The sequence below is a fragment of the Geotrypetes seraphini genome, chromosome 11, assembly GCF_902459505.1.
Source record: "Geotrypetes seraphini chromosome 11, aGeoSer1.1, whole genome shotgun sequence".
NCBI lineage: Eukaryota > Metazoa > Chordata > Amphibia > Gymnophiona > Dermophiidae > Geotrypetes > Geotrypetes seraphini.
This window is the reverse complement of record NC_047094.1, coordinates 115877292-115903353: the sequence shown is the minus strand read 5'-3', so window position 1 is coordinate 115903353 and position 26062 is coordinate 115877292. Positions and strand designations below refer to the sequence as shown.

General features: G+C 45.2%; 1 protein-coding gene across 6 annotated transcripts in view; it reads left to right on the top strand.

Annotated features, from left to right (window-relative positions):
- The window catches only part of TPX2 (TPX2 microtubule nucleation factor), a 221505-nt gene that overhangs the window by 76754 nt on the left and 118689 nt on the right, over positions 1–26062 (top strand). For all 6 annotated transcript variants that reach the window (XM_033962526.1, XM_033962525.1, XM_033962529.1 and 3 more), the window contains exons 7-8: positions 2384–2517; positions 18901–19058. In XM_033962526.1, coding sequence (XP_033818417.1) covers positions 2384–2517; positions 18901–19058 — 292 coding nt within the window. The remainder of the gene's footprint in view (positions 1–2383; positions 2518–18900; positions 19059–26062) is intronic.

Below are 26062 nucleotides of genomic sequence, written 5' to 3'. Positions count from 1 at the left end.
TTCCTTGGTACTCCTGGGGATGTAATAAGTTATCAGGTATGAATGATTCCAGCTGAATATATTTTAAAACATCTCTCATATACATCTTCAGGAGTTCCAAAGGTGCTAAGTTATATAGGAAAATGTAATATTCTAAGATTTTTTACTCTTGCCAAATTCTCCATCTTTTCCATTTGATTATGTAAAGATAAATTATCTTTGATATTAGAAATAGCAGTTTTTTGCAAAACTTCTACAGAGTTATCCACTTTATCTAATCGAGATGTAAGTGAAGATAACAGAGTTTGTTGTTCATTTACTTTAACTGTTATATTAGATGAGAATTGGCAAAGATTAACAACGGTGCTCGTTGAGGACTCGATCCTATTCACAACCAGCCAGACATCATTAAGAGAAATAACCTTGTCCTTAGGTATAGAGTCTTGACTTGACTCTATCACCATATTGACCGGAGTTAGTTTTCCTTCTCTGAGAAGATATATTTGTTTGTTGTATGTACGTACTTACATTTGGTATAATAATTGATTCTGGAGGTGAAGCTGTCTCCTCTTCGGGAGCAGATACAGAGCTCCCCATAGAATTCATTACTGGTTGAAGAGGTGGGGACGGTATGCCCGAGGAGAGAGATGCAGTATAAGGAGATGGAACTGTCCTGTTTCCCAACATTGGTGGTGTTAAAGACTGGAAATGGCGATCCAATGGCCCTAGTAAAGGCAAAGATGAAACTATCTTTGCCTTTCCCTTCGGTCACGCAGCTGCGTTCCGCGGCACCCCTCAGTCTTTTATGGAGTCTCCAAGGACGCCTCTCAGTGTCGGACGCCCGGACTGCTGTGGTGCCTGATATTCTGTAAAGTGCTTCTAGCGGGTCCTCGTCAAAGAGATGGTGCTTCTAAGGCTACTATTGCACGCTGGATCAAGGAGACTATTGCTTCTGCTTATCTTCTGAAGAAGAAGCCTGTCCAGAATTTCTCAAAGCTCATTCCACTAGGGGTCAGGCAGCTTTTTGGGCTGAGTCTTCGCTTGTGCCTGCAGTGGACATTTGTAAGGCTGCAGTTTGGTCTTCCTTGCATTCATTTGTCAGACACTACCGGGTAGACGTTCAGGCACATCAGGACACGGTGTTCGGTGAACGTGTTCTGGTGTTGGCCCTTCGGGGGTCCCACCCATGATGGAGACTGTGTTGGTATGTTTCACTTGTAAGATTAACCTCTACCGGTCTGGAGAGTGCTAAAGAAGGATAAATTAGGTTCTTACCTGCTAATTTATTTTCTTTTAGCTTCTCCAGACCGGTAGAGGTCCCCACCCTGTCTATTCTTGTGTTGTTGTGGCTGTTGCACAGGCAGTTTTTGTTTTTTTGCTGCAGGTTCTAGTATTTTTCTATGGCCGGGGAGAATTGAAGAACAGCGGCTGTGGCTCGGCTGGCTTAGCTGGCGAGCTGTAGGGACATTTTCTTTCTGGTATCTCAACTCTGCATTTTCCAACAGCATTTTGGTATGTTAGTTATTACTCCTGTTCGGAGTATTGTTTATTTCTGTTTCCAGTTCTTAGTTCTGCTTGGCTATTTGGCAGACTGATAGGAATAGGGGAAGGTATCTCTTTTGTGCTATTCCACAGTTTTGTTTCAGTCTCCACCTGCTGGTCATGATGAGATTTACCTCTACCGGTCTGGAGAAGCTAAAAGAAAGTAAATTAGCATGTAAGAACTTAATTTCTCCTTTCTTCCCAGTAGTTTCTTCCTGGTCATTTGAGCTTTACTTTTTACGTGTGTTTTATTGTAACTTGCTTATGTTTCTGGGATACATGGACTATAAGTTTGATAAATAAAATTGGATTCAGGACTGGGATCTAGCACTATGAACCTATATTCACATTCACCTACCTGTAGGATGTTGTTTTTTTTTCTATTTTTCTATTCTCAACTTGTTTTTTTGTGAAGTCTTAGGGAGAAACATAAGTACTTTGTAATGCATATTCCTATTAGCTTGTTAGTTGCACTCATTTCCTTTGCCTTGCTCTCTTAACATGGGGTCCTCATTTTGTTGTGTTACATCTTTAAGCTCAGCTATAAGGGATAAGCGACAAACAACCAATTACTGAATAGGTTGCTATGAGTGTTGGCAGAAAGCGGTTTTGGTAGATTAGTGGTTCTCAAACCTGTTTTGAGGGGACCCCTCAGCAGTTTGCAATTTCAGGAGATCCCTAATGAATATTTATATGAGAGATTTGAATTCATTGGAGGCAGTGCATGCAAATCTCAGTTATGAATATTCATTATGGATGTCCTGAAAACCCGACTTGCTGGGGGTCCCCGGGATAGATTTGAGAATCATTGTGGTAGATTATAGATCTCTTGTGTCCCTACTGATGAGTTTTGGTTTCTCAGGAGAAAGAACATGGCTAATAAACCTAAGAGCACAGAGGAACAGGAACTGGAGAAGATAAAGCAACTGCAGCAGGAGGTGGCAGAACAGCGCAGAAGAAATGAGTCTTCATTGAAAGCTGTCATTGCTGGTGCAGGTTAGTCTTGGATTGTGCACATTTTATCAATGGATGACCAAATTGTACAATGAGAATGAAGTAAAGCACATACTAAATAGGGCAGGACTTCTCAAACCTATCCTAGTGACTGCACATCCAGACAGTTTATCATCATTTTTACAATGGATGTGCTTAAGAATTTGAATATAGAAGAGCTCCTGTATATGCAAATGTATTTCCAGTGCAATAGGTGAGACATTCTAGACTAGTGCTGCTTGATTCGCGATTCAAATCGATTCAGTTTGGGTGAATCGATTTGAATAGATTCATTCAAAAAAAAAATCGACCTTGCCGATTCGGTGGGGGTCAGTCATAAAGTGCATGAGGCTTTGCCAGTCGTCTTCAATGCACTTGTCCAGAGTTCTATTCCACCCCACCCCCCACGGGTTCCAGTACCTATTTACCCTGCTAGCTTTCCAACAGCACTGCACATGTTCACTGTAGGGGCCGCGGGCAGCGTTACAAACATGCTGCCTTCGCGAGCCCTGGAAGCTTTTCTTCTGTTACAGCGCCTGACCATAGAGAAGGCTGCCTTTCGAGTGTTAGGGTAGGGTTTGGTTTCCTGGCACAGTTTACGCGCTGTGGAAGTTGGAATTTGCTGTGAAGACCGAGGAGCAGGTTTGGGTAGGGTGGAACAGCGACTAATAGAGAGATAGTGTTCCACCGACAACTATCATGGGGTCGGAATGGATGAAAGACTTCCCGTGTTGTGCATCTGTGAGAGTATTCTCACCTATGCAGGGACAGGAAACTATAGCTGAGTGATTAGCTTCCGGGGCCGCTGAAGGCATCATGTTTGCTTCACTTGCGTTGCCCGCACGACCCCGAGTGAAAGTTCAGCGAGCAAGTAAAGGATCTCGCAGGGGATGGGAGAATAGAGTTCTGGACGTGTGAACGGGCCCAGATGAGTGGGACAGGCTGGAGGGAGAGAGATTGGCCTATGGGGACTGGAGCTAGTCAGAGAAAATGCTGGAGTTTGGTTGGAAGAAGAAATGTTAAAAAGAGACATCAAGAGAAACTAGTGAGAACAGGACCGGAACAAAGAACAGAAACTGAGTAAAAATCTGGATCTCGTGCTTCCTTGAAAATGATGAAGGATCTGACTGGGAGAGAGATGGTGAACAATGGGATTTCTTGTACAATCTCTCTGGAAGCTGAACAGATGGGATCTTGTTTCTCTGTTAGCTTCAGCTGCACATCAACTAAAAGATGATCCCTCCTCTTTGGGCTACCTGCCCGGGAGCTTCCTGACATGCCCAGTTTGTTCCTGCAGCTTCATTGCATGGTATCATATCAGTTAATTCTTCTCGTGATTGTTTTCACTTCCCAGTTTTTTGGTTGATTATTTTTTTTGCGGGTTTACCCACGTGCTGCGAATCAACTCTGTGCGAGTGATCTTTCGGCGGAAGATTGCAGACATCTTAAATTTTGTCTGCTTCCGGAGGGTGCTCTGTAAGCTTGAAACTGCAGTAAGCCCTCTGGACAGCCTGAAGATTGGATCGGGTCTCCAGGTTTGGGAGCCATCTCTCCCCTGGTTCGTCCGCAAAGGGGTAGAGCGCAGGCTGCTGCAGTTCTGATGAGGTATGCTGGGATCAGAACCACGTCGCTTATCTTCCCTGATTCCCTGAGGGGTCTTGGTGGTCGTGATCTGAGGTGGCAGGGAAGGTGAGGCGGTCAGAATACCTGAAAAAAATCTAGTTTATTCAACAGTACTGATCTCCTTGCGTGTACTGTGTGTTGCAGGCTGCCATAGACTTTCATTGCAGCACATGTCTCTGGTGTCTGAGTCAGAGTTTGCCGATTTTGGGGGGGTCCTCAAAAAAATCTAGTTTATTCAGCAGTACTGATCTCCTTGCTTGTACTGTGTGTTGCAGGCTGCCATAGACTTTCATTGCAGCACAAATCTCTGGTGTCTGTGAGTCAGAGTTTGCCGATTTTTGGGGGGTCCTCAAATCGTGGTTTTGGGGGGGGTTCCCTGCATGCCCTGGTCCCTCCCACCTGTAAAATCCTAATTTCGCCATTTTTTGCATTTTCCTGTGTTTTTAATGGCCTTTTTTTTTGTTAAAATTGGCACCCACGGAGGCCATCTGGGATTTTCTTTAAAGTTTTTAAACTATTTTTTTGGACTTAGAAGCTTCGTTTTTGCTCCAAACTTCACAGATGGACACCTCAGGACAGGATGTCATGGATTAATGCCTTAAATGTGGCAGATGGCTTGCGGATTTGCAGCCATGTGTTACATGCGCTGCTGCCCGCGAGGGGCGTGAATCGTGCATGCATGCCACTCTATCCTCCTCTGAGGAGGTTCTAATTACATCTGATTCCACCGGGGATGCGATTTCAGCATCCGGGAAGCCAAAGTTGGGTGAGGAGGACGTTTCCGTGAAATGCAAGCGCAGTTCCGGGGATAACTCTCATAAGTCTTCAAAACACTCCAAATTGGAGTCCCGCAGATCGGCCTTGGCTGCTGGGGACTATTTTCCACCAGAATTTGTGGATATGATGTATCAGGCTTTCATGAGAAAGCGGGCTGTGCCTGTGTACATTTTAGCCTCCAAGACCAAAGTCGTGGCCATTGAGATGCACTAATTTGGTGCTTTTATCTCAATGCTCCAAATGTCTCTAAGACCATTTTTTGGTTTTTTATTTATATATCCGGATATTAATTTATACCACTGTGCGGCTTTATGACCTATTGAGTCCATCTGGAAACATAAGAATTCCAAACTGTGATATTTAGCAAGGTTTTTCCATTCAGGGAACTCTTCCTGAATAGATTGCTTCAATTGCAACCATTTAAAATATTGTGTTTTATTAAGACCAAATTTATGCTGCCACCATCGGGAGAAACAGGCCCCAAAGCCACCGCCACGGCTGCCCCAAGCTCTCTCTGCTTCCCACCGTCGGGCCAACCAGCAATCCCCCGACGTCAATTCTGCCGTCGGAGAGGAAGTTCCGCCCAGCCAGGCAGCGATTGGCTAGCTCGAACTTCCTCTCTGACTGCAGCCATAGGGCGGGTGCACAGCCAGGGTAGACCGCCCCCCCCCCCCCCCTTGGTATGACACTTAAGACATGGCAGCGGCTCCTCTCACGAATCCCCACCTGCGTCGGAAGTCTGATGCAGTCGAGGATCTTGAGAGGAGCCGCCGCTGCATGTTTCCACTTAAAATACAGGCCGCCGCCGCTTCCTCTCACTTCCGCTCGCCCTCGAGTGAGCAACAGGGGAAAGTGTATGAGCGACGCCACTGAAAATAGTGAGCGATCGCTCATGCGCTCACCTTAGAGGGAACACTGTCAGGGACCATAGACTGGATTTTGTCATGAATCGTCTTTTTGATTCTGCTGTGATGGGGATGCGAACTGCAGCGGCCACTTCTTTTGTGGCCCAGGCTTGTCATACTAAACTTCGTCAGGATCCTGAGGAGGTTGTCCTTCAGGATCTCAATTTCCTGGTCTCTGGAGTGAATTTTTGGCAGACGCCACTATGATATTTTGAAGGTTTTTGCTATGCTGGGAGCTTATTCATTTTCTGCTAGGAGAATGTTATTTGCCAGTGGTTGGGTGATTCTTCATCCAAGGCTACTCTGAGCAAGCTGCCATTCAAGGGTTCACTCATATTTAGCCAGGGTTTGGATGACCTTATGGCAAGTGTGCAGGATTGTAAGCATAAAGTGCTTCCTGGCCCTAAATCTCGTCCGCCCAGGCGGTCAGGACGGCCAAATTTTTGCCCCCTCCTACAGACCTCACTTTGGAGGTACATCGCGTCCACAGCCTTCCAACTCTTGACCTTCGGTCCCTTCCAAAAGAAAATTGACACCAGTGCTATGGCGAGGCCTCCCCAAATCGAAGGGCAACTGCCTGCCTTCCTTCTGGAACAGCTGAAGATAACCTTGGACCATTAGGTTCTAGAGGTACTCGGGGAAGGTCTTCGACTGCATTTCTTCTAGCCACCAGCAGACTTCTTCATGTCTTCTCCTGAGGGCAGTCCGGACAGGGCCGGCAAGGTTCACACTACGGTGCGCCAGTTGCTAGATCTTTGGATAGTCAGTTCTAGTTAACGTTGTATCCAGTTATTGCTCGTTTTTTGACAGGTGCTGCATGTTAAGCATCTGTTACCGGTCTGGGACCTTGATGTGGTGCTGCGATGCCTTCCTCAACCTCCTCATGTCAGGTAGCCCAGCAGCCCATTCCCCCAGTCGTGTTGAAAGTGCCCAAGGCCTCGAAGTCCAAGCACTCACATGCTGCTCCAAGGGAATGCGAGGCCCGCGCAGGTGGTCCCATTTCAGATGCGGATCCATCCTTGCCGGCCTCATTCCAGACCATGCTACAGAAGCACTTCATCGAGCTTTTTACCACGTTGGGGCCTCGGCTTCTTTCCCAAACCCAGCCTGGGCACGCGGAGGCCTCCTGCGAGGTCGAGCCGCCTCCAGTGCCTCAGTGGGGAACACACTCTCAACAGGGAGCAGAGTCTCTGTGAGTGTCTGGTCTGGCAACAATGCATGCATCGCAAGGCGCAGAGTCTTTGCCCATGCCACCTTTGGAGCCGATACACTCGATGCAAGGAACAGAGTCTTTGCGAGTGCCTCCATTGGAGCCGATTCACTCGATGCAAGGAGCAGAGTCTTTGCGAATGCCTCCATTGGAACTGATCACCCCGACGGGGTTCGAGCCCCTACGGCAGCAACCCCTGCTTCGATCGACCGCTTCCAGCCCCATCCACTACCTGGGGGCCTCAACGAAGCCTGCCTCATCCCGTCAATCGAGGCCAACCTCTCGACACCAATCGAGGCATTCCTCGAGACATTCATCCAAGCACGCTTCGCCTTGGCGGAAACAGGCATACCTAGACTATTCACCTCCAACGATGCCAGAACTCGAAGACACAATGGGATCTTTCTCACCATCTCTATCCCTGTCCCCAGCGTACCCGGAAGCTTTGACCTCATCGAGCCCATCACGGAGCCAGGCAACGGCAGATCAACTGTCCTTCTCCTCGTTCCTCCGACAGATGGCTGAGGACATGGACATACCATTGGACACGGGTTCCAAATTCTCAAAGGAATACCTGGAGACTATGCGCCTCCCTCAACCACCCGCTGAGTCCCTTAAGCTTCCATTGCACAAGCTTCTGGACCAGACCTTCGCTCGATGCCTCGAGACACCTTACTCCATCCTTGCTGTCCCGAGTAAACTGGACACCAGGTACCGCTTAAGTCCTCCCTCCGACGTCAGCGCTGACATCGGGGAACGCTTGCGATCGGCTATATGTTAGCTGCAGGGCAGGCAGGAACAGAAGACGAGCCTCGCGGCTCGAGATGTATTGAACTCTGCGGGTCCCCCGTCCAGCTCTCTCCTGTCCACGTGGGGCGGACCGCCCCTCTCCCTAGACTGTGGCCTAGGACCCTGGGGGAGCCCGGGCCCCTTAATGCAGGACTGGTGGTACTGCCCTGATGGCAGCCCTGACCGTACGGCACACCAGGCAACATCTCGCGGCACACTAGTGTGCCGCGGAACAGCGGTTGAAAAACACTGCTCTAGACTACAGTCCAGTGCCTCATCCCATAGTCTCACCCGTTCTGTAAGGTCTCTGATCTCGGGTTTTACTTCTCTGAGGTGCATCTCCAGTTTGTTTTTGAATTTGATGCTGTTTGTTTATTTAATTCAATTTATATCCCGTTCTCCCTAAGGAGCCCAGGATGGGTTACATGGTAGCAATAAGACATATTACAATTAACAAGGGACAGAAGACTTAAGGTAATAGGGTACCGTAAGTTGGCAGACACTTGGAGCCTGAAGCATGCACAGGGAGACATATAGTGTGTACACAGGGAAAGAGTCAGTTGAACATCTATTGGAATACAGTGGTTTTGAAGTAACAGTCTGAATGCTAGCTTGTCCTGAGGAGTCAGGTGAAGAGGTTGGTTTTTATTGCTTTTCTAAAGCTCAAAAGTCCATTAAGGGATTTGAAGTTAGGAGGTAGTTGATTCCAGTACTGAATCCTCTCCCTATTTTTGGTCTCGTTCTTGGAGGTTTTTGATTGTTTCCTACTTTTTGGTTGTCTTATCTTGAAGCATATTAAGTGGTGGTCTGTCCCTAACACTTTCATAGATGTGGGGTTGAAGTCCTTTATATCTTCCTCTCTGCCGAATAATACATCTAATGTGTGTCCTTTAGTGTGAGTTTTCTCCTTCACTGTTTGGTGTAATCTTATACCTTCCAGTTGTTGGACTATTTGTTGGACTTTTTAGCATTCAGGGTCATCTTCATGTAGATTAAAGTCACTGCACACCCAGAATGAGGAGAATTTTAGGTTGACTTCTGCAATGAGGATTCACGATGTTTTGCCACTCTTGTGTCTAGGTCGGGGATGATATTGTATGACACCATTATGCCCATTGTGTTTCCTACTCTAAGAAGTACATTCTGCTCCTGTTGGCTGGGTAAAGAGAGTTTTGAAGATCAGGCACACTCTGCTTTTTTCCTTTGGATTTTGCTGTATTGTGCAGAGGTGATTGTCTCCATTTTAGAGGAGATTCTCAATTTGTGCTGGAAGGTTTTCCATAGTTTCCCAATCAGATATATAGCAGGAATGAGGGTCTGGTTACAGCATAGATGTGTGTGGCTGAAGCTGACGAAAGACATACAGTATGGAATCTTCTGGGGCCTAACAGAAAGAAGATTACCAAAGGTAAGAACCTAATTTTCCATTCGACTAGAAACGTGGCTGCTTCATGGGCAGAAACTCAGGCAGTCTCCCCCAAGGAGATTTGTAGGGCAGTTACTTGGTCCATTCTACTTAAATTTTTGCAGAGTAGATATTGCGGCAAAGGAGAGACTCCACCTGTGGGTCCTCATTTTTATGGGCCGGTGCAGTGGTCCCATCCTAGATTTCTGTGAATGCTTTTGTACATCCCGCACTCCTATTGCACTAGAAAGACAAATTTATTTGTTTGTTTATTTAAACAATTGACATCCTGCTTATCCTACAATTCTAAGCGGGTAACACAAGACATACATATGCAACTTTAGAATTATACATAAAAATAAAACTGAACTACTAAAAATGAATGATCAGAGGTTCCTATCTTACTAATATCTTTTCTGATAGTTGTGTCATTCTGGAGCCCCGCCCTGTCATTTGTGGTCTGCACCTGCTTACAATCTGTGTCAGAAAGTTTGAATCCATATGCATGCTAGTCAGGCTTTCAAGGTCTATAGCCTATACTATTACTGCAACACTTTTGGGGTTTATACTTGTTCTATTTAAATGTTTGATTTGATTGTTGAATGTTTAACCTGTTTATGATGATTTCAGTGCAGAACGGGACTATCGCCTGTTTTGGGACAAACAGGCTTGGGCAGGCAAGTAGGAGGCAAGAAAGGAGAAGGAAAGAAAAGCAGAGAAGAGAACAGGAGTGGGGAGGAAGGAGGAAGAGAAGGCAGGAGAGAGCAAGTGGCATTGGTGAGAGGTAGCTCCGCCCACCCTCCCGACATCATCCACCAGAGCTCCCCCTTAAAAGGGGAGGGGTCAATGGCGCTCAGCTGTTCGGCACACGTGGAAGGCGAACGTTAAAGGCGCTCACTTTAGCGAGAGCGCCTTTGTAAAGGGCCTTAACCCTTTCAGGACCATAAGGATCGTAGGCCAATTTTTGTGGTTTTGACGACATTTTTATGGTAAAAAGGGCTTGCAGATGCCAAAAAATTGATTTTTTTTGTGAAATATCATTATTTTTTTTTTTTTAAATCACACTTCTGGCTTATGGACAGTGTGGCAAGTGAATCTTCTCGTCAATCTGGCAACGACGCTAATGAATGAATGTCGGAACCAGTTTGTTTACATAAAGGCAGTATCATATGGAATCCGTACATATCAAATTTAGAACTGTAGACTATCCCAATCAAAACTTATAGGATTTTAAAGTTATGGGACAAATATGTCCCTTGGTCCTGAAAGGGTTAAGGGATGAGCACTGCAAAGAAGAAACACTAGGGAAAGGACATCTACACAGGCAAGTACCACAAGGGCAACAGGACAGACAAGCAGTAGATAAACACAGTAGTAACAGAGGGCAATCACACAGCAGACACAGAGGACACACAAGCAACAAGGGTAGCAGGTTTAAAATCAAGGAAAGGACTTCACAGTAACACCAAGGACGCTACACAGATTCCTACATAAGGAGAAGCCACTTCAGATGACAGACCGGCAAGCAGACAGCAATGGATGCAGCAGACAGAAGCAGGATGTTGAGCTACTCCAGTTTTTGCACCGTTTGCCATATGTATGACTACCTCCCCTCTGGGAGGCGGTTTTATGTATGCATTCGATGCGAGGAACTGGGGGGGCCTAAAGAAGCAAGTCAGTCCTGGAGGGCAGAATACTGGAACTAGAAGCACTTCGAACAGTGGAAGAGGAGGACAGAGAGGAAGAAAACTTCATGACAGAGGAAACAGTTGAGGAAGAAGTCAGGGAGTTGGAGAAGTTCATCGAGCAGGCATACAGAGAGGCCATGGAAAATCACCAACAACAGTGCAGCTGCCAAGATACACCTACAGTGAGTGAGGACCACCTGGAGGACAACCACAGGGAAGAAATAGGTGATGCAGCAGCAAAACCGGAAACAGAGGACGGAACCCACAGGAAGACTAGTCCGGTGCAAACCAATGCCAGGATGAGAGAAGATGGAAGTGCTCAGAGGACACGAACCTACAGCTGGAGAAATGGCTATTCACCAGGGACACGGACCTGCGGCTAGAGAGGTAAGAGAAGATAGAGAGGATAGTGATCGTCGTGGTGGACTATCATCAGACAAGTCGAAAACCACATAGCGGGAGGAAGACAAGATCAGCTGGTGACCTGCCTACCAGGAGCCAAGATAGAAGATATAGTGAGCTGCATCGACAGCATGGAAGAGGAAGGTACGGTGATGGTGATCCACGTGGGGACAAACAACGTGAGCAACAGGAACTATAGCAGAGAAGGACTGAAGGACCAGTTCCGGATTCTAGGAGGAAAGCTGAAGACCAGAACGCTGAGAGTAGCATTCTCAGAGATCCTGCTGGTACCCAGGGCCGATGAGAAGAGGCAGATGGAGCTGCAAGCAGTCAATGCATGGATGAGGCACTGGTGTGAGGAAGAAAGATTCCACTTCGTGCACAACTGGATGACGTTCTGGGGGAAGAGCAAGTTATGCAGGAAGGATGGACTCCACCTCAGCGTAGACGGAACAAGGCTACTTGCAAGCAACATCAAGAGAAATTGAGAAGTTTTTTAACTAGGAAGAAGGGGAAAGCCGACAGTCAACCAAAAGTCGATGGTTCGGGAAAAAGTATATCCAGAGGATCCCATGTAGGAAGATAGCGGGGAAGACTCACCGGATCATAGGCAATACAGAAAGGGACGCAAGAGGGAAGGAAATGCAAGAAAGTAACAGGCAGCAAACTGAAGAATATGTATATGAACGCAAGAAGCCTAAGAAACAAGATGGGGGAATTGGAAGCTATGGCACAAAAGATAACCTTGACATCATCGTCATCACGGAAACATGGTGGAACGAGGAAAACGTCTGGGACACTGTGCTACCAGGATACAAGCTATACTGCAGAGACAGAGTAGGTCAAAAAAGTGGGGGTATTGTCCTATACAACAAAGAGGGAATTGAGTCTATTGGAGAGAACACGCCGGAAACGAAAAATAAGGTAGAGTCTCTACGGGCCAAAATACCGCTACCAAATGGAACGGAAATGAAGATCGGCATCTTCTACCAACCCCCAGGGCAGTCCGAAGAAACTGATGGAGAAATGACGGTCGAGATTAAACGCAACTGCAAGGGAGACAACACAGTTATCATGGGCGACTTCAATTATCCGGGGATAGACTGAAACCTAGGCATCTCCAGCTGCAGTAGAGAGACCAAGTTCCTGGATGCTGTAGGCGATTGCTTCCTGAAACAACTTGTCAAGGAAAATACAAGAGGAAATTTAATTCTGGACTTAATTCTAAATGGACTATGAGGACCGACGCAAGGTGTAGAAGTAGAAGGAACGCTGGGAAGCAGTGATCACAATATGACCCACTTCATCCTGGACATAGGGGCAAAACATCGATGCAGAACGACGGCCATTGCACTGAACTTCTAAAAGAGGAATTACGAAGGGATGAGATTCATGGTGGGGAAGAATATTAAGAAGAGGATAAGCACTGTAAAAACACTAGAGCAAGCATGGTCCCTTTTTAAGGACACAGTCACTGAGGCACAAAATCTATCTATATACCACATATCAACAAGGTATCCAAGAGGAAAAATAACAAGGAACCGGTGTGGATCACTGTAGCAGTGAAGGAAGTGATCAGAGACAAGAAGACTTTTTTAAGAAATGGAAAATGTCAAAAACGGATGAAAATTGGAAAAAGCACAAACAACATCAAAGCAGGTGCCATAAGGCGGTAAGAGGGGCCAAAAGAGATTACGAGGAAAAATAGCCAAGGAGGCAAAAAACTTCAAGCCGTTCTTTCGATATATTAAGGGGAAACATCCCATAAAGGAATCGGTGGGGCCTTTGGATGACTATGGAATAAAGGGAGTGCTAAAGGGGAGGATAAAGCCATCGTCGACAAACTGAACATATTTTTTTCGTCTTTATTTACAGAAGAGGATATACACAACATAATGTAAGCTGACAGGCTATACGCAGGAAACAAAGACGGGAAACTGGCAGGGTTGACTGTCAGTTTAGAAGAGGTATGCAGGCAGATTGATAGGCGTAAAAATGAGAAATCCCCAGGACCGGATGGCATCCATCCGAGGGTAATCAAGGAACTGAAAGGGGCTATAACTGAACTGCTCCAACTAAAAACCATTCTGTCGATCAAATCAGGAAGGATTCCGGAAGTCTGGAAAGTGGCAAATGTTACGCCAATCTTCAAGAAAGGTTTGAGGGGAGATTCGGGAAACTAATAATAATAATAATAACTTTATTTTTCTATACTGACACAATCTTGTGACTTCTAGGCGATTTACAGTGAAGAGAGCTGGACAATCAGCGAATTACAGAGTACAAGAAGGGAAGATGTCGCAGAACAGTCAGTGATTGCAGAATACAATTTGTGAGAACACAATATCAACATGTTGCAGTGAGGCGGACTGGACAGTCAGCGAATTCCAAAATACAGTTGGCGAAGATGTCACTGAACAGTCAGTGGGAACAAAGTACAATTAGTGAGAATACAAGGTATCGACATATTGTTAATAAGTTTTTGAAGTGGTATCTAACTAGGAGATAAATCTATCGAACAGTGCTGTCTTAATTTCTTTCCGAAATTCGCCATAGGTCGACCCGGCTCTGCTAATGTAATTGCCCAGCCAGGTCTGCTGTTTGCTAGCTTGGAACTTAAAGGTTCTATCCAGAAAGGTCCTGTATTTGCAATCAGTGATCTTTGGATAGGTAAAAATATAGCGATTTATGGTTGTCCTTGTAGGGATGTGCAGCTCGAAATGTGGTAGGAGATAGGTAGGGGCCATTCCCCACTCCATTTTAAAGCAGAAGCATGAGAATTTGAATATTATTCGTGCTTCCATTGGCAACCAGTGTAGCAGTTTGTAGTAGGTGCTAATATGTTCACTTTTTTCAGTCTGAATATTAAGCGGACGGCTGTGTTTTGCACTATTCTTAATTTTTTCACAGTTTTTTTATGCCCACGTAAATGATGTTGCAGTAGTCCAGGGTGGATTGAATCAATGACTGCACCAGTAGTCTGAAAGACAGGTCGAAATATGGTTTTCAATTTCCACAGTGCAAAGAAATACTTTTTTACCACCATGTTAGTGTGTTCGGCTATAGACAAGTGGGTGTCTAAAGTGACTCCTAATATTTTTATAGTTTTTGATATTGGGTGATCTTGACCGTTTAGGTGTATTGATGTTACAGTGATTTTGTCCTTTGGGCTAGCCAAGAACATTTTTGTCTTATCAGTGTTTAATTTCAATTTAAAGTTGATAGCCCATTGTTCAATTTCAGTCATGATATAGGAAATGTGTTTTAGAGTTTTGTTGGTCATGTTATTTAGGGGAATTAAAATAGAGATATCATCAGCATATATGTAGTATTTTAGATTTAGCTTTTGTAATAGGTGTCCTAGAGAAGTAATGTAAATGTTAAATAAGGTGGGTGATAGTGGGGAGCCTTGCGGTACTCCCGAAGGGTTTTTCCAAGAGTTGGAGTACTTCCCATTGCAGATCACTTGATATGATCTTTTGGTTAAAAAAACCCTGAAACCAGTTCCAAACTCTTCCCGTGAGCCCCATTGCGTCTAGGCAGTGTAGCATTATTTCATGATCCACTAGGTCAAATGCACTGCTAAAATCTAGTTGTAAGATCAGAGCACTGGTACCTCTACTAAAGAGTCCGTATAAATGGTTGAGGATTAACACTAAGACAGTCTCTATGCTGAAACCTTTTCTGAAACCTGATTGGTGTTCGTTTAGGAGGTTAAATTTATCTAGGTGATTCACTAGTTCCAGGTTGACCAATCCTTCCATTAGCTTGGTGAATAGGGGGATACTCGCTATAGGTCTGTAATTGGACTTCAGTGCGATTGAGTTATTTTGGTCTTTAGAAGTGGGTGTGATCAGGATGTGTCCTATTTCCTCATGGTATGTCCCACTAATGAGAGTAGTAGTTATCCAGTTAAATAAGTCTTTTTTGAACTCGGTACTGCTACTTTCATGATCTTAGATGAGCATTCGTCTAGCAAGCAGTTTGATTTGGAGTATTTGTTAAATAGAGCGAGGAATTGATGCCAATTAGGGGGCTCAAAATGATTCCAGTGCATGTCCACTCTGGGTAACCTTTCCTGCGCCCTGAATTGGAATTCGAAATCAGATGTGGGTAAAGGTATTGTTGCTCTTAAGTCTAAAATTTTTTGTTGAAGTAGCTTGCAAGGGTGTCGACCGATGGAATGCGGTTATTCTTTTTCAGAATCTGTGTTGTCTGTTTACCAGTTGAGTCCACTCAGTTCCTATTTTTTGTGCGTAGTGTTTAGAACGTTTCTCTTTTATTCGGATTTTGTATTTTTTCATTTTTTGTTTCCATTTATTTTTATCTTCCTCTTTGTCTGTTTTGAGCCATGTTCTTTCTAGTTTTCTGAGTTCCTGTTTAAGAACTAGTAGTTCAGCATCAAACCACTCTTTCGATACCCTCTCTTTCCTTACGTATGTTTGTATAGGTGCTATTTGGTTTAACACTTCTTTGCTGAACTCTCCCCATTTAGTGGGGAAGTCCTGTTCTTCCTCAATTTGGGGATATAGTTCATAATGTGCCCAGAATTCGGTTGGATTTATGATGCCTCTGCTAGTGACTTTTTTTTTCTTTGTTTTTGCTTGTATGTTTTGCAAATGATTGTTTCTTTTGCCAGCGTAAATCAAAATTGCAAATATAATGATCGGACCATATGCATTTCTCCCATGTTCCTGTACAATATTGTATTTTTGGTTCTGGGATGTCTTTGTGGGAAAAAGTAACTATATCTAATTGGTGTCCCTTTTCATGTTTCCTCTGTATCTGGTATTGTAAAGCTGAGGGTAATTAGAAACGTGTCAATTTTAATCACCTCTGGTTTTTCCTCTTGTTCTAGGTGTATGTTTATGTCGCCCAACAGCAGATTATACGGTTCTCTTATGGTGTTTGCCGTGAGGAATTCAAAGAATTCTTCTTTTTCTTCTTTGGCTCTTGTCCATTTTTTTTTTTTGGGGGGGGGGGGGTGATATAAAATAGTGTTACAACTAATGGTTCTTCCAGTTCAGTATTAGTGATCTTACAAGTTAGGATTTCCAATTCTTGCTGTAGTTTTAAAATCTATCCTGTTATAATCAAAGAATTCTTTTAAGATTATTGCTAGACCTCCCCCTTTTTTCCAACTTCTAGTTAGTGGAATGATTTTGTAACCCTGCGGTAACATTTCTTCCATTATAACGTCTGTATCGGAGATCATCTATGTTTCAGTTAGAAATATGAGTCTGACCTCGGTACCGGGAAAGATGGTAGAGGTGCTGCTAATAAAGGACCGCATCATTGATCACCTTGAGTCACAATCTAATGAGTACCAGCAAAGGAAGATCTTGCTTGAAAAACTTGCTGCACCTCTTCAAGGGAGTAAATAGTCAGATAGACAAGTGTGACCCGGTCGACATTGTATATCTGTATTTTTAGAAGGTGTTTCACAAGATCCCGCATGAATGACTACTTTGAAAAATTGCGAGCCATGGAATCGAGGGTGAAATACTCACGTGGATTACAAACTTGTTGGCGAATAGGAAACAGAGGGTGGGGACAAATTGACAATACTCGGACTGGAAAAGCGTCACGAGTGGAGTGCTGCAGGTTTCAGTGCCCATGCTCTTCAATATATTCATAAAAGACTTGGAAATTGGTACGACATGCAAGGTGATTAAATTTGCAGACGATACGAAGCTATTCAGAGACCTGCAACGTGACATAAATGTCAGCATAGCTATTGCTAGCAATCAGCATTTTCAGTTGGCATAACTAATGTCAGCGAAGGCCTATGGGAAATTATATCAATCTCACTCTGGAATATAGATGCAAATAGATCCTGAATGCTTATTCACAGAAAGCATCCAGGAAGACTGTTTCAAGTAGCCCTGATTAAATCATGATTAGCTAAAAGGTGTTAATGTCTGATTAAGAGGGTGCTTAGGACAATGGGTCCAGGTGCACAGATAACTAAAGTTAATCAGAAACTATTGTCAAGAGACATACTGGAAATACATATATGACTACAGCCTATTTTTCTCCTGTCTACGAAGGAGGGGGGAAGTTTAACTTCTATTGAAGCTCAATAGATTCTATATTTAGAATAAGCTTCCAAGCTATAAAAGCCTCCTTTTTGCAACACACATAGCTCTCTCTTTCTCTGTCTATTCTTCTCTTTATCTATGGAACCCGAAACTTAGACCATCACCCCATCCCCCTTTCTCTCTCTCTCTCTCTGGCTCTCCTTAGAACTTCAGACTCTCTGTCTCTTTGCCTCTGAACTCTGTAAGGCAGGGAAACTGCTTTGCTTTCTACTTAATTGTAATGCTTATAAATATTGCTTTTCTGTAAGCCTATTTCTATAATACATTCTTTATGCAATCACCTCTGACTGTGTTTCTTATTGGATTCTACTCCTGGTGAATCTTCTGTGAGGGAACTGAACCTGGGACCTGGCGTTTGTAAGGGCGCCTCTCACGTAACCCCACCAACCATACATTGTGGGGGCCACTAACAATCCTTACAATAAACACACTCGAGAAATGTGCTGCGACAATGCAAATGAGGTTTAACGTGGATAAGTGTAAGGTGATGCATATCGGTAACAAAAATCTTACAGGATGTCCGGTGCAATACTTGGAGAAACCCCCCAGGAATGATTAAGAAGGGGATCATGAACAGATCGGAGAAGGTTATCATGCCGCTGTACCGGGCCATGGTACGCCCCTACCTGGAATACTGCGTCCAGCACTGGTCGCCATACATGAAGGACAGAGTACTACTCGAAAGGGTCCAGAGAAGAGTGACTAAAATGGTTAAGGGGTGGAGGAGTTGCCGTAGAGTGAGAGATTGGAGAAACTGGGCCTCTTCTCCCTTGAAAAGAGGAGACTGAGAGGTGGACATAATCGAAACATTTAAGCTAATGAAGGGAATAGACTTAGTAGATATGGACAGGATGTTCACCCTCTCCATGGTAGAGAACAAGAGGGCACTCTCTAAAATTAAAAGGGGATAGATTCCGTACAAACATAAGGAAGTTCTTCTTTACCTAGAAAGTTGTGGAAAACTGGAACGCTCTTCCTTAAGCTGTTATAGGGGAAAACACCCTCCAGGGATTCAAGACAAAGTTAGACAAGTTCTTCTGAACCAGAACGTACGCAGGTAAGGTTAGTCTCAGTTAGGACACTAGTCTTTGACCTAAGGGCCACCGCGTGAGTGGACTGCTGGGCACGATGGACCACTGGTCTGAACCAGCAGCGACAATTCTTATGTTCTTATAAACTGAAAGGGCAGCTTAGCTCTTTGGTGAAGGGAGAGGGATTTAGAAACTTGAGTGGGTTCCTCCTGCATGGCTCACAAGCACTGGGTTATTACCTGCTCGTCCAGAATGACATACCTGTCTACTAGAAAATATATTAGCTAGGTAAGAACTTAATCACCTTTTGTTCAAGAGTTGAAGTGTTACTGCAATGGTCTTTTGGGTTTGGAAATAGAGCTAGTAATCCTGGTTGATAGATCTTACTTCTCTAGGTCAGTTAAGGTTTCTATTGAAGGCTTGTTTGTTTTTTCTTTCTTCCCCCCTTTCCCAAGGTCAACCAGTTATAAATTCATCTAATCAGCTCATTAAGCCAATAGATTTTCACTTCCGAACAGAAGAGAGAATTAAGCGTCATGGTGAAAATCAACCAAGTGAGCAGTACAGAGAGAGAGACTTTATAACAGAGCTTCGTAAACATCCAGCTTCTCCGGTAAGATGAGTATGTGGGGGGGTGGGAGGGAGGAGGAGAGTAATGACTGGCTGTTTTCACACATGAGCTTGCAACTTGACTGGAGGCTACCAAACAGTCTATAACTGGAAAAGGCAAAGCAAAGGAATGAAGCATTATCATTTCTAATTAGCAGATTCTGTTCTTCCCTTCAGTTATTTCATGATCACAAATTTGATTCCCCTAGAGCAGTAATTTCAAACCCTGTCTTGGAGGACCACCAGCCTGTCAGGTTTTGAGATAGCGCTAATGAATTTATTTTAAAACTTATATACTGCTTATAGCCTAAGCAGTTTATATTCTGGGCGTCGAAGTGGCAGATAAAATTTAATGTGGACAAATGCAAAGTGATGCATATTGGGAAGAATAACCCAAATCACAGTTACCAGATGCTATAGTCCATCTTGGGGGTTAGCGACCGAGAAAGGGATCTGGGCGTCATTGTAGACAATAAGATGAAATCTTCCGCCCAATGTGTGGCGGTGACCAAAAAAGCAAACAAGATACTAGGAATTATTAAAAAAGGATGGTTAACAAGACTAAGGATATTATAATGCTTTGTATCACTCCGTGGTGCAACTTCACCTGGAGTATTTCGTTCATTTCTGGTCTCCTTATCTCAAGAAAAATATAGCGGTGCTAGAAAAGGTTCAAAGAAGAGCAGCCAAGATGATATTGGGTTAGGGCTCTTCAGCTTGGAAAAGAAGGCTGAGGGGAGCTCTGATTGAAGTCTACAAAATCCTGAGTGGAGTAGAATGGGTACAAGTGGATCAATTTTTCACTCCGTCTAAAATTACAAAGACTAGGGGACACTTTATAAAATTGCAGGGAAATACTTTTAAAACCAATAGGAGAAAATATTTTTGCACTTAGAATAATTAAGCTCTGGAACGCGTTGCAAGAGGTTGTTGTAAAAGCAGATAGCTTAGCTCATTTTAAGAAAAATTTGGATAAATTCCTTGATGAAAAGTCCATAGTCTGTTAAGACATGGGGGAAGCCTCTGCTTGCCTTGGATCGGTAGCATTGAATGTCGTTACTCTTTGGGTTTTGGATAGGTACAAGTGATCTGGATTGGCCACCATGAGAACGGGCTACTGCGCTTGATGGACCATTGGTTTGACCCAGTAAGGCTATTCTTATGTTCTTATTCAGGTTCTCAAGTATTTCTCCCTATTTGTCCCAGTAGTCTGAAAATCTGGCAATAGAGTGTTAAGTGACTTGCCCAGGATCATAAGGAACAGTGCTGGGCTTGAACCTGCAACCTTGCGGTTCTTAGGCTGCAGCCCTAACCACTAAGCCACTCAGGAAGCTGTACATATGGTGATCAATCTGTTATCCCAGGACAAGCAGGCAGGAATTCTCACTAATGGGTGACGTGATTCAATGGAGTCCTGATGCGGACGCCTCTCAAGCAGTCTTACTTGAAGAAACTCGAAGTTTCGAGTCGCCCGCTCCGCGCATGCGCGTGTGCCTTCCCGCCCAGCACAGGGCACGTCTCCTCGGTTCTTACTTTTCAGCGGAGCCGAGAAGTCTGTCTTCGACTCTCTGCGCGGTTTTTCTTCACTTGTGCCTTCTAAGTCCGCGGTTTTGGGTTTAATTTCTCATAATCGCTGATTTTCGTCGTGTTTTATTGTTTATCAAAAAAACCCATTTCTTCCAACCGTTTGGCCGGGGAGACCACGTGGCCACAGCCCCGCGGCTTCAATCTAGCGGCGGAGCTTTTCCGCCCTATGTCCCGGCCTGCTACCAGTTTTAAAAAATGTTCCAAGTGCCAGCGTGCGATTTCACTGACGGACCCTCCTTGACGCTGTCTTCGGTGTCTCGGGCCTCAACACCTCCCGAAATCGTGCCGGCCTTGCTCAACACTTAAAGCCCGTGCTTTCAAGCGTCGTTGCATCTTGTGGGAGTCGGTGTTCAGCATGGAGTCTTCGAGGGAGCTTTCGTCATTGAAGGGCCCTTCTCCATCGGCCTCTCCCGAGGCTCCCCAGGCTTCCACATCTTCTGCTCCGAGCCTCATCAAACCTGCTTCGTTTGTCCCGGCTCAGGCTTCGACGCAGGCTGCGGTGCCTTCCTCTGTCTCCTCAGGTCAGATTGCGCAGCAGCTCATTCCCCCGGTAGTGCTCAAAGTGCCCAAGGCTTCTAAGTCCAAGCACTCTCACACTTCCTCGAGGGAGCACGAAGCCCGTGCAGGTGGTCCCGTTGGAGACGCAGATCCATCCTTGCCAGCTTCGTTCCAGACCTTGCTTGAGAAGCAATTCATCCAGCTCTTTACCACGATAGGGCCGAAGCTTCTCTCTCAAATCCAGCCTAGGCACGCGGAGGTCTCCCGTGAGGTTGAGCCGCCTCCGGTGCCTCAGCAGTACGCACACTCTCAACAGGGAGCAGAGTCTCCTGCAAGTGTCTGGTCTGGCATCGATGCAAGCATCGCAAGGAGCAGAGTCTTTGCCCATGCCTCCATTGGAATCGATTCACTCGATACAAGGAGTAGATTCTTTGCGTGTGCCTCCATTGGAACCTATCCACTCGATGCAAGGGCTCGAGTCTTTGCGAGTGCCTCGAGGTGCTTCCAGCCATCCTCCTCTGCTTCGATCCACTGCTTCCAGCCCCATCCACTCTCTGGGGGCCTCAGCAAAGACACACTCGCCTCGTCTATCGAGGCCTGCTTCCAGGCATAGTTCGCACTATCGATCGAGGCATTCTTCGAGGTATTCATCCAGGCACGCCTCGCCTCATCGGAAGCAGCCTTTTCTTCAGTATTCACCACCGGCTACTTCACCTCCACTTTTCTAGGGGGTTTGAAATATGCTCTTTCTAATGAGACTGATTTGAAAGAGTTTCTGAAAGGTATTTTTCTGTAAAAGCAGGCTGAAAATACCCTATTTTTGGCCTTTTTACACAAATTAGCAACTTTACACTTAATTTGTAAACTAATGGAAAGAGCTTGGAGGTTGAAATTGTACTTTTGAAAACAACGTTGTACTGAGACATGCGCCAAATTTCGCATTTATTACTCAATTATTGTAGGAGCTAAGTAATATCAGACTTTGACTTTTTTTGGAGCACTAATTTTTTCGGCCAAGTTTACTGTAATTCAGCCATTCACTCAGTGCTCGACAAAAATTATTATTGGTAGCACTGAATAGAGCTCCAAAAGTTGTGCAGGGTAGCTAAGTTTCAGTTTTTTTGGAAACATAGCTCGTGAGATATTGTGTCTCAAAGTTGTCAGAATGTCACTGTCGTACTGTATGTCATTGCAGTATGGGGTCAAACAAATGGCTATATCTCCACGAATATTCCACAGGTGAAACTAAAACTTTACCAAAGTTCGTTTGATACATGTGGGACTTTGTGCATAAAGTTTTATCAAACTCCGTGATGGTCATGCAGGGAGCCCTTGATCACTTGACATGGAATAACCCAAATGTAAGGAGAGTAACCAAGTAAGAAAGGAGCAGGCTACACCAAACAACTTGAAAGTATACAGAGAAGGTGGGTCGTATGGAATCCTCCAGGAACTAACAGATGATTATCAAAGGTAATAACTTAATCTTCCATTCTGTTACATCCCTTCCAGACTCCATATGATAGGTGACGTACAAAAGCCACGGTAGCAAAGGAGGGACAGAAGAGCCTGCTCTCATAACCAAGGTCCTGAAAAAAGCATCGGAACGCGCCCTGCCATCCACTCAGTAAAACTGTGTAAAAGTATGAAGATAGGACCAAGTAGCCACTCTACAACAGTGGCTACTTGGTCCTATCTTTTAGGATAGGCCAACCTAGTTGGTATTTTGTTTTTTTTTTTTAAGTGAATCGCTGCCTGCCTACATTTGCATGCTATTCTTCCTCATTTGTGCGGATCGGGTGCGGGAGGAAGGTTAGTAAATTGGGTTGTGCTCGGGACTTGATCGGTAGGTTTAGTGAATCTAGCCCTAAGTATAGAAATGAGCTAGGGGTGGGCAGGTGAGGGGAGGGTGGGAGGGAATGGAGACTAAGCCAGACTAGAGAGTTCTGCGGGGACAGAAATCCCACCCATCCCCACCCGTCCCCGCGAGGAATCCCCTCCGTCCCCGCGAAGAATCCTCTACATCCCCGCCTGTCCCTATAAACTACAGAAATAGTTATTTCATTTAATTATGCTACTGAATTAAAGGCTCTGGTAGAAACCCATTTAAAAATAAGCAAAAAGACTTTATTAATTTAGAAATATTAATTGGGAAGAATACATACTTTGTAAACGGGTTTCTACCAGAGCCTCTAATGTTTATAAATTTTTATCATCATAACTAATATACTACTTTATCCTTAAGCAAAAAAAAAAAAAGAATTGTTTTCCTACCTTTATTGCCTGGTTTCTGCTTTCTTCATGTTCTCCTTCAATTCCTTCCATCCACTGCCTCTCTTCTCTCTGTGTCTTCCATTTGCTCTGTTACTGTGCCTCTCCCTTTCTCCCCCCTCCCAAATTGGTCTGGCACCCATCTTTTTCCCTCCGCTTCCCCCATAGTCTGGCACCTCTGTCTTCTTCCCTGCCAGCGTCTTCTTCCCATTCCCTCTTCCCCATTTCCTTTCAGTGTCCTTCTCCCCCACCATCTTCCCCATGTCCTGTCAGGCAGCATCCTTCTCCCCCCTCTGCCTTCCCCATGTCCTTTCAGCGTCCTTCTCCCCCCTCTGTCTTCCCCATGTCCTTTCAGCGGCCTTCTCCCCGCTCTGTCTTCCCCATGTCCTTTCAGCGGCCTTCTCCACCCCTGTTTTTCCCATGTCCTTTCAGTGGCATTCTCCACCCCTTTGTCTTCCCCAGTGCTTTCAGGGTCCTTCCCCCCCCTTCCTCCCATTTACCCCATGTCCTTTCAGCGTTCTTTTCCACCCCTTTGTCTTCCCCAGTGCTTTCAGCGGCCTTCTCCCCCCTTAAGCGTCTTTTCTTCTCCACTCCACCTTTCCTCCCTCCCTGCCTCCACCTTTGTGGCGCTTTTGCACCCGACCGACAACAGAACAGGCCCGGTCGGACAAATCTCCCTGTCCTGTAGCTGCGAATCTAAATTACCTTCTTACAGCAGCTGGAGTAGTGAAGCTGCTGTAAGAGGTAATTTAGATTCGCGGCTACAGGGCAGGGAGATTTGTCGGCCGGCCTGTTGGTCGATCGGGGGACCTGACCGGCTGTGCACATTCTCCGGGGCGGACCACCCCCTCCCCCCTCTTTCGTACACCATTGCCTTCTCTCTACCTGCCCTGCCGCACACAGCCGACTGGAAGTCTTCCTGATGTCAGCACTGACGTCGGAGGAAGGGAGGGCTTTGCTTAAGCCCTCCCTCCGACGTCAGCGCTGACATCGGGAAGATTTCCGTTCGGCTGTATGCTGCGACAGGGCAGGTAAGGAGAAGGAGACTACCCTCGCGGCTCGAGTGCACTGCGATCCAACCCCGCAGGAACCCTGCGACCCTCGGAGGCGTCCCCACGGGATCCCCGCGACCCTAGGGGGCGTCCCCCACGGGATCCCCGTGACCCACGGGATCCCCGTGACCCGCGGGATTCCCGTCATCCCCGTTCCCGTGCAGCTCTCTAAGCCAGACCCGTCTTTGCCAGAAACAATCTCTATCAGCAGGTTCAAACTTAGAAAACTGTAGAAGTATAAAAGGCTGTTATCCTATGGAGACTAGCTAAGTAAAGTTTGTTCTTTTAAGATCTAAACTGTCTTTAGAAGGGAACCTACAATTGAGCTTTTCTCCCCAAACCTATCAAAGCTCAGAGCAAAATAATGTATACTTACTCAAAGATATGTCTTTTACTCTTCTCCTCTCAGAAAGAGAATGTCCTCTTCCCTCTTTCTCTCTTCTCATTTATAAATGATCTGGAAATTGGATCAAGCGAGGTGATTAAATTTGCAGACGACACTAAATGGTTCAAAGTTGTTAAAACGCATATGGATTGTGAAAAATTGCAGGAAGACCTTAGAAAATTGGAAGACTGGGCATCCAAATGGCAGATGAAATTTAATGTGGACAATTGCAAAGTGATGCACTTTGGGAAGAATAATCCAAATCATAGTTAGTAGATGCTAGGGATCCATTTTAGGGGTCATTGCCCAAGAATAAGTGTCATCGTAGACAATATGCTGAAACCTTCCACCCCTCCCCTCCACCCCCCCCAGATGTGTGGCAGTGGCCCAAAAAGCAAACAAGATGCTTATAATTAATAGAAAATGGATGGTAAGTAAGTCTGAGTATTGTAATTCCTCGGTTATCGCTCCATGGTGCGACCTTCCTTAAGTATTGTGTTCATTTCTGGTTGCCATATTTAAAAAAAAGATATAGTGGAATTAGAAAAGGTTCGAAGACGTTCTTGTACAATAAACTCTGGAATCTTCACCAGTGGGTTTATGTATCCTCTCTAGCTCTGAGCTGCAGGTTCTCCAAAACAAACCATCAGCCCCTCCCTAGGTGTATACATCCTGTCAGGTGCCTTAGGTGTCTGTTCCTTCAGCTCTGACTGCTGGTTTGCTCTTTTCTGCTCATGCTTAATTTTACATTTCTAGTTCTTTTAATTCGTCTTTTGGCGCAGGTTTTGCCCTTGTGCTGTGGATTCACCCTTCAGGGATATACTTTGGCAAGAGATCACAGAATTTGGTATTTATACATCGTCTGCTTCTGTGGGGGGCACTGTTAGCAGATCTGCAGTGAACCCCTCAGACAGCCTGCAGGTCAGATCGGGTCTCTGGGATCGGGAGCCACCTCACCCTAGGTTCGTCTGCTAAAGGGTAGAGCGCAGGCTGCACGGTTCCATGGAGGTATGCTGGGGTCAGAACCGGACCGCGGGTCTTCCCTAATTTTCCGGTGAGATCTTAAGAGTCCCTGTCTAGGGTAACTGGGAAGGTGAAGCAGTCAGAAGATCTGAAATACAGTTTTTTTTAATCAGCTCCTGAGGTATGATCTCTGCTTGCTTTGTGTTAGCTGGCTGCCATTGATTTCTATTGCAGCACATGTCTCTGTGTGTG